The following is an 8450-nucleotide window of genomic DNA, read 5'->3' on the forward strand; positions in this document are numbered from 1 at the left end:
TGGTTCCAACTTGGGCAAATGTGGTATATTAATAGTTTTGATGGATTAATAAGGTAATAATTTTTCGAATTTTTTTTTATGAAATTATGCTCCCGCCGATATCGTAAATAAATATAACTAGAAAAATTTAGAAAAATATGATTATGTGGTTATTTTTTCATGAAATTTGATTTTAATGTTATTTTTGTTTCTACGATGAATTTTATTTGATTAACCAATACCATAAATATTGCTGAATTTATAGGAAAAATGAATATCATTTTCTTATTATTTTTATAAATATATATGTATAGCGAAATTTTTATATATTAATTCAATAAAACAAGATACATGTTGATTAAACACAACTTTTTATGTAATTAAAATAATGTTTGTTGAATAACAAAAACTATTTAAAACATAAATTATTGATTTATCAATTAACTAATAAATCTCTAAATTAATAAAATTTCATGGTTCCAACATTATTAATTTATAGAAGTTTTATTGTAGTAATATTGGCATGAATAAAAGATATAACACACCATGATATAACACAACATGTGAGAAAAGATTTGGAAAAATTTCATTGAATAAAACTGCAATCCACAATCCAAGAGATGATTAGTTCACAACAAATTACAATCTAAGTTCATATGCATATTTCCATTATGATAAATAGTATGTTCATCCATGGATTCATCAATGGTTGTTGGTAATACATATGTAGTATTTGTGGTCTGTAAACCGCTTCAATGTCACTTCCAAGAGCTTAACCAGTGGAATGTGTGTAAATCCATTGAAGCAATATACTGATCCGTGGATAATGAGTATATATTTACCTATTTGCAGCTACACAATCTGTGCAATCAAAGAGACTTACCCAAAAATGTGAGTTACACCTTTCTTGGTATATACTGGCCTGATTTGTGACCGGCGAACATCTCTTGAGAAATGATTCCGGTGTACTGGAAAAACCAGTTGGGTATTCTTGATTGTCTAATTATGATTTGGCAGCACATTCTTATCTTCTCTCCGATTTGAAGCCTTGATCTTGAAACAATGGGGCATCATGACTAGTTTGAGCTCATATGTTAGGGGGTTCTCTCACAAATACAGCCAGGAAGGGGGTTTGCATAAAAACTCTCTTCCAACTTTGGGAACTCGCCAACCTCCCTCATATATGGGCCACCCATACGATCCTTGTGAACCTTTTGTACTTTAGAGCGAAATTTCTTCCAAGAAATCTTTCCCTCGTCAAAATCATCAACAAGTTTTACAAAATTCATCCTGCAGGAAGAAAAACAGAAACAAAGAACTTAAATAATGTCTCATTGGGTTTAGCTGTTATATCCTGAAAAATATTTTCTGAAACTGAAAGCAGGCACTCCACACAAAAACAATAACATTTATTCCTAATATCTCTAAAATGGCAAGTTTGGCCCATCGAATTCCATTAAAATCCCTCAGAATTTGACTCCCATCTTATTCCACCAACTAAAATCTTGGTACCACATGAAAAATGAACGGAAGTTTGTATGCTAACCTATCCGGGTTAATGGTTTTCTTGAAACCTTCATAACGTCTATGACCTTGTACTGCCTTGGCCATGTTACCATCATATGTGTAAACAAAAACGTCACTTTGAAGGGCAACAACGTAGTCCAAACCAGCAAGCATGTTTTGATGATTTATGAGCGGACTTATCTCTTCTGCTGTTGTTAGTGATGAATGGGAAAATATATTCGGATAACTATCTGTAAGATACTGCATGCTCCCGTTTCCATAAGCTTCACCAGCCACCAAGTAAATTTTTGTCTTGGATGGGAAGTCAAGCGCTTTAAGTAAGAGTGCAGTTTCCCTAGGGGTCATAGGGCAGCCGCCAAGCTTTCTTTTTTCTACTCCATCAATTTCTTTCTCCTTCCAATGACCGACCTCATAACGCATTTGCCGAAGTTCATTATCTTCTTCAGCGGTCAAATTATGGCTGCATCCTGTAAAAGCAAGCATGTCCTTCTCGTATCTGCAAGGAAATTTATCAATGAATGAGCAACACAGAGATTTCCCGATATAGGCTTCGAATATGCAACATTACTTCTGAAAAGACAGGAAACTGTGCTTAAGCATTGCTGTATCAAGACAAATGCTAAATTCTTGTTTATAGAAAAAATTGATCATGTTTTTATGAAGGCTATTCTACTGTCCAGAAGTCCTGTCAAATAACAAAGAAAAACCCACAAGATGGTACTCTACAAGGGTAAGTTTCATAATGGAGGTCTTAATGCTATTAATATGAACTGGTTAAAGTTAAGGCAAGAAAAGATTAGAGAACACCACACAGCAAAAGAATTAATCCTAGTGTTTCAACATGGAAAGGACATGACTACCCCCAAAAGAAGAAAAAGAATAAAAATAAGAACTCCAAGCAGGGTTCTCAATCATAGTCACTAGCAAAAGCTGTATGAATTTTGGCCAATTCCAACTTGAGCAAAGCAACTAGACGCTCATTATATCCCTCTAAAAGGTCAATCACCCACCATGAATTATGGAACCAGTACAAGGATGGCCATTCCGCGAGAGGACAGCAGAAAGGTGATTGGATGAACCCAGGCTGCACTATTGTTCAGTTTGACTCTTGTTTCCGGAACTGGAGCCGAACCATGAACCTTAATTCAGGTTTTTGAACCACATAAAAATATAGAAATGACTGTTCCTTTTCAAACTGGAATGCAGTCAGGACCAGATTGACCAGTCATTTTTATCAAAGAACTGTTACCTTTATGAAGTAAAAAATGATAGGAAGCAGATAGATGACAAAAATGAACAGATTGGTTCTTCTAAAAACTCTCTGCCGAATCTTCCCTAGCTGACTTACTTTTTTCAACGCAACACCGTTGAAATTGAGAGCTAATGTAAAATTAAAGAGATCTTTTACAAGATCAATTTATCCCCTTTAGTTTGTTTATTGATATTTTAGAGTAAAGTCCACAAATTTTGAAAGCATCAGTTAAATTCTTAATAAAGTAATGAAAAGAGGTTTACACCTGGAATGTCACACTTCTCACAGGGGTAACTACCCAGTCACAATATAAATCAAGGTGATACGTTTCAACAACATTCCCAGAGATGAATGAAATAGCTAGAAATATTAATTGCTCGTTTATTTTATCATATCCTTTTTGCAATATTTTGATTATGTAAACAGGTGCACAATGCACAGAATCATAGGTCCATGCCTCAATGGAAGAATGGAGATATTTTTCAAATGCGCAAACAAATTGTTTAAAAAACTCGAATATCAGCTCACATGGTTTATTTTAAGGAACTCCAAGTTTAAGGAAAACGAGGAAACTTAAACTTGAAAATTATTTCAAAATTAAGTAGGAACAGAGCAAACCTCAAATGCAGTGCAAGGTAAGGGCCATCAGTTTGTCGCATTCTTGACACCAAAAGTCTCCCTAGATCTTCAATCGGGGCAGAATATTTAAGTGCTCTATAGTTTACACGGCATCTTAGCTTCTGTATAATATCGGGAAGGCCATTGTTGGCTATTCGAGAATCAGTATGAGTAAAATACATTACTTTATGCTGCTTCAATAGGGGAAGGACCTCAGATTTATAGTAACTGACCTGATTTAAAGAATTCACACAATTGAGCTAAGCAGGAGCTTTGAGTACGCCCAATTAACAAGGAGGATCATAAATATTTACAACACTATTTGCATGCGCAGACAAGCTAATCTAGGAATAGTAAAATGACAGGCAAATCTAACTATCTAAGATATATTTTCCCTAATTGAGTGATATCTGCATAGTTCTAGTCCAGGATTCACGTACAGAACTTCTCTAAAATTTTACTTCCTTTCATATACTAACATCTCAAGCAGAATCCACAGCAATTATGGCCACCAAGTTAGGTATGACTTGTTTATGTTGGTATACAATAAATTCAATATTTGCAAACCTCGGGCTGGAGATAAAATATGATTTGAAGGTGGAAGGGAGTTTGTAGAGAGTAAAGCAATTTCTTTCAATCTTGCTTAACCAAAGACTATATTGATCTGATTATGCATGTATTAACCAAAAACCCAACAATTAATCTGTAAAAACTAATGTTTGTGTTTACATGCATACTAATGTTTAAAAAAATAAACAAGGTAAAAGGTTAATTAAGGCCAAATTCATTATGGTACTTCATAGGAGGCCTTTTAAGATAATCTCTCATTTTCCGAATCAGTCCAAAATCTAGCTTTCGAGATCAAGGTTTGTTATCATGGTGTTGAGATTCGATGAAGACATCACGAGAAAACTGGTATATTGCTCAAAGATCCCTTTAGTATATTGTCGGGGCCCATCACAACCCATGACATAGAAGCTAAACTATAATTATATTTCATTATCCTCTCACGATGTCACTCTAACTTGACTACAATATGAGAGGAAACAATAAAGAAAGGCTATGTAAAACATAGATAAGAAAACACTTCAAATTAAGGGATTCTACATGAACCATCGACTTTGACTATCTGATATATGTCCATAATAAAAAATGAAAATGATAAACAACATGCATATATCATTTTGAACATAGTTATTCTAAAATTCTAAACCTTCGGCAACGGGTATCATCATCATCAACTAAATCTAGACTCTACCGGACTTTCAGTCTTTCACGGTACAAAACTTCCCGATCCATCATTCGTCATTTATATGTTTTTAACATGTAAAAAATGTTCAAAATTGCAAGATGATAAATGGTCACATTTCTTTTTGTCTGTATAGTGAAACAGAAGCATACATTTTTGCTTAAATTTGACCTTGTAGGCTCGGCAGAAGTGCTATTATGATTAAGTTAATCAAATAAATTTTCTTATAAATCATTTATCAAGGCAATGGTACATGAAAATCGCAATCTTGTTTGGCATAATCACAACTGATTGTTCACACAATGCCATGGGAAACATATGTCAAGATAACCATAAAAAAACACAGTCAATTAAATGATAAAAGTAGTTGGCATATATCAATTATCATGCTGCTGAAGTTAAAAATCAGTATATTTGAATATAACTTGAAAAAAATATCACCGGAATAATAATGTAACAATGTCCTTACCTTAGACCAAGATATAGGAGTCTTTACGAAGGGTTCAATTCCAGCATATTCAGATGGTAATCTTTCAATTATGTGAACATCATCTTCTAGCGAATCGATGAAGTGTTGCCAGTCAAACAGATCTTTGAAACCACTGGAAATGTCATAAAGAAAATATGTTCAGAGTTAGATATTTCTGGGATCATAAAGATGCAATAAAGCATTTAACTATGAGCATTTTGTGGTTGGTATTTGGTAGCAGTGACCATTTAAAGAACGAGTAAGAATACCATGAAAAGAACTCAAAGTAACTATGTGGAAACTTTGTGCTAGCAAATTTTTCTAATGGGTTAATTTCTCATAAACAAGATAAGATTGTGCAACAAAGAGAGGCAGAAAAAGATAGGTGGCATTTGGCTGGGCTGAAAATTGACAAACAAGTAGAAAGAGATGAACAGTAGTGATTGTATGAAAATGGTAAAGTTGTACAATGATTTTAAAAAAGTAGACAGAAATGAAGAAGGTCGAAGAAGTTAGGACTTCTTATGCACACGAAGGTTGGGATCTAGAGTTGAACTCCAGAGACCAACCAAACAAAGACACATTGCAAACTTCAAATCAACAAAGAAAGTTGAAGAGCACCTCTCATCAGCCCAATATGAAGTGTGATCAAGGGATGGAAGGACAAGTGTGGCCCTCATAATTTTAGCAACAGCAACCATATCACAGACCTGCACTCTAAAATATCCATTCATCAGACTAAATTAATAAAAACCTTGAATAATACATTCTAAAATTATCAAATTGATGACAAACATACCCCAAATCTCATTTGGTTTAATCCACCATTTGCATTTGTTAGAAGAAAACCATTTGTTTTCAAGTCTAGCTCTGATAAGAAGATGAGCAAAACATGTAACCAAAGATACATATAATTATGCAGAGTCCACGAAATTACTCAAAACACCCTTACTTTTATGAATTTTTGGATGATCTATGCAGTGAGTAAAGTTCTCGCTATCAGGCTTGGACCAAATTCCTGAATGCTGAAAAAAACTCATTCAGAAAAACAGAAATAGTGCATTCGAGCTTCAAACTCTGAAGCATTAGATAACAAAAAATTTATTACTCACATCAGCCATGCTAATACGGCCATCAACGATGGCCGAGGTTACCATTGTTAAAGTTTGTTCCACCCCACTTCCTATGCTCAGACCATCACTTCCTTCCGTATATCCATAGTCGTGAGAGACAAGATCCTGTAAAATGAACGAGGAACCAAGCCAACATTAAAAGACCATGAGGAGATATTATTTTAATGAAACACGTCAGAAAAAGTGCAGAAGGCAGCAAATCATAACACAAACGCACTGTCCTGAAATATAGCTCTAAATATGAATATTTTTGCTTGGCAAAATTATGCATCCAAGGCTGATTTCTATGCCAAAGCTTTTACTCATCAAAACCTATAAGCAAAGCCTACATTAAAGTAAACATGAACCTATAAAAATGCCTTTATTATACATAGAAATGCTATGCATTCGCGCAAAAACTCAATGCTGTAAGAGGGCATTATTACTATTTATTTCTATTTGGTAATATAGATACACTATAACTAGCAACCATGTGTCAGCTTAAATTTCTTGTTGCAAGACATTGGATACTAAAAAAAATTTAAAACCTCTTTCATCCTAGCATGTTAATGTTTATCTAGATACCATATTGGTTAAAAGTGCATCTGGAAATCAAATGATGACTTGTTCGCAATTTATCAGCGCACAAAGAAAATCAGAGTGAAAACAAGGCCATATTCAAGCTTCTTTCAGTTTCCAATCATATTTGCAAATGCCTCGACTTTGCTCAATTTAGCGCACCTGAGAGAGATTTCACACTGGTTCAACTACAACCTATGATATTATGGTGAAAATTGATTGGATCTGCAGCCGCAACTTTGCTCAATTTAGCTTGAGCGACTAAATAAAAATACATCTACACAGACATTGAAATATGATAATTAATGGGATGAATCGAGAGGGAGAAGGAAATCCTCATCAGTATGAAGGTAGAAATGAGCAATATCTAATCTTTCTTCTTCACCATTTGTTTGAGAACTCATCTCATTGACTGTTAAACAACAAGAGTCTCTATAAAAAAAAAATCATGCCAATTATTTAGTACAGCTCTACTGGGTATTTTACCATCGACCATTTTTCAGTCACATTCAGACAGTAGAATATGAATGTAAGTTATCAAAAATTTGGTGGAAATGCCAAAATAAAATTAATGCCTGATACAGAACTAGCAAGCAAGGAGATATAACCAAATTAGTCGATAAGAATGCACTCTGAAAGTATATCCATTTCAAGAAAATGATAAAGTAACTACCAATATTATTTTAACTAATTATCGCTGTATTCCAGTCAGAAACTAAAAAATAACACTTCTCAGTTCACATAAACAGCAATATATAATTCCTATAAAACAATAGCTATTAAAAAAAATAATTAAAGAAAGACAAGAAGTGGCTATATAATAAATAGGTTGATTTTCATTCTAAGAAAGTGAAAATAATACCTGATTGTTCGAAAGCCTATCGACAGTAGATCCAAACCAGCCAGCAACACAAATCTTGAAAACACCCATAAACAAGCACAACCCACAGAACATCAAAAACATCCACTGCCCCAGCTTCTTCTTTCCTTTCAACTCCAGCCCCAATTCCCCAAAATCCACACTCAAAGATTGAATCTTTCTCCTCAGATGAACCCTCTGCGCCACGCTGCTGGCGTGTGCCGACCTAAAAGACTCGGACCCATCACCGGATACCGGGCTTTCAGATCTAGGAGAATTGAGCTGCTGAAGATCGATGACGTTCTCATGATGATGATGACCACTGCTATTTTGAGTGTTCTGTGAAGAATTATTGTTACTACTATTGCGCTTGAATGAGTGCGCTCTTCGGGTCATTGGACCAGAGAATCTTGGGCTGCTGACGCGCTGTGAAACACCGCCGCCGTCATCAGTGGCGGTCGCGTGGTGCTGGTGGAGGCTGTTATGGTGGTGGCCCATTTCTTGGAACGCACATCCGATGAACGCAGGAGCAAAAAACTTGTGTGTGTGTGAGTGTTTTTACACTGATAATTATCCCTTCCTATCGGTAAAATAGAATAGTGAGGCGAGGTAGGAACGAGGGAGAGGAATACTGAATACATATGTAAGAATTTTTTCCCATAAGCTATTCACAACCATGATTTTAGTAAATTTTTTAGATTGATCATGGTCAGATCAATAACTTACAATTAAGCCAAAAATTATAGTTGTTAGCAGTAATACTTATGACAACACATAATATATCTATTAGGATGTTAATAAATCGG

At 34.8% G+C, this 8450-nt stretch overlaps 1 protein-coding gene across 1 annotated transcript; it reads right to left on the reverse strand.

Annotated features, from left to right (window-relative positions):
• Positions 1–543: 543 nt before the first annotated feature.
• On the reverse strand, positions 544–8250 carry LOC142505219 (O-fucosyltransferase 35-like). The gene is made up of 9 exons (XM_075618107.1): positions 7648–8250; positions 6207–6332; positions 6047–6119; positions 5894–5964; positions 5716–5804; positions 5095–5227; positions 3377–3609; positions 1526–2002; positions 544–1269 (listed from the first exon to the last, which is right to left on the reverse strand). Exons 1-9 carry the CDS (start codon positions 8140–8142, stop codon positions 1074–1076), a joined length of 1893 nt encoding a protein of 630 aa, XP_075474222.1. The 5' UTR covers positions 8143–8250; the 3' UTR covers positions 544–1073.
• Between the last annotated feature and the right edge of the window lie 200 nt (positions 8251–8450).

The sequence above is a fragment of the Primulina tabacum genome, chromosome 10, assembly GCF_025594145.1.
Source record: "Primulina tabacum isolate GXHZ01 chromosome 10, ASM2559414v2, whole genome shotgun sequence".
Classification (NCBI taxonomy): domain Eukaryota; kingdom Viridiplantae; phylum Streptophyta; class Magnoliopsida; order Lamiales; family Gesneriaceae; genus Primulina; species Primulina tabacum.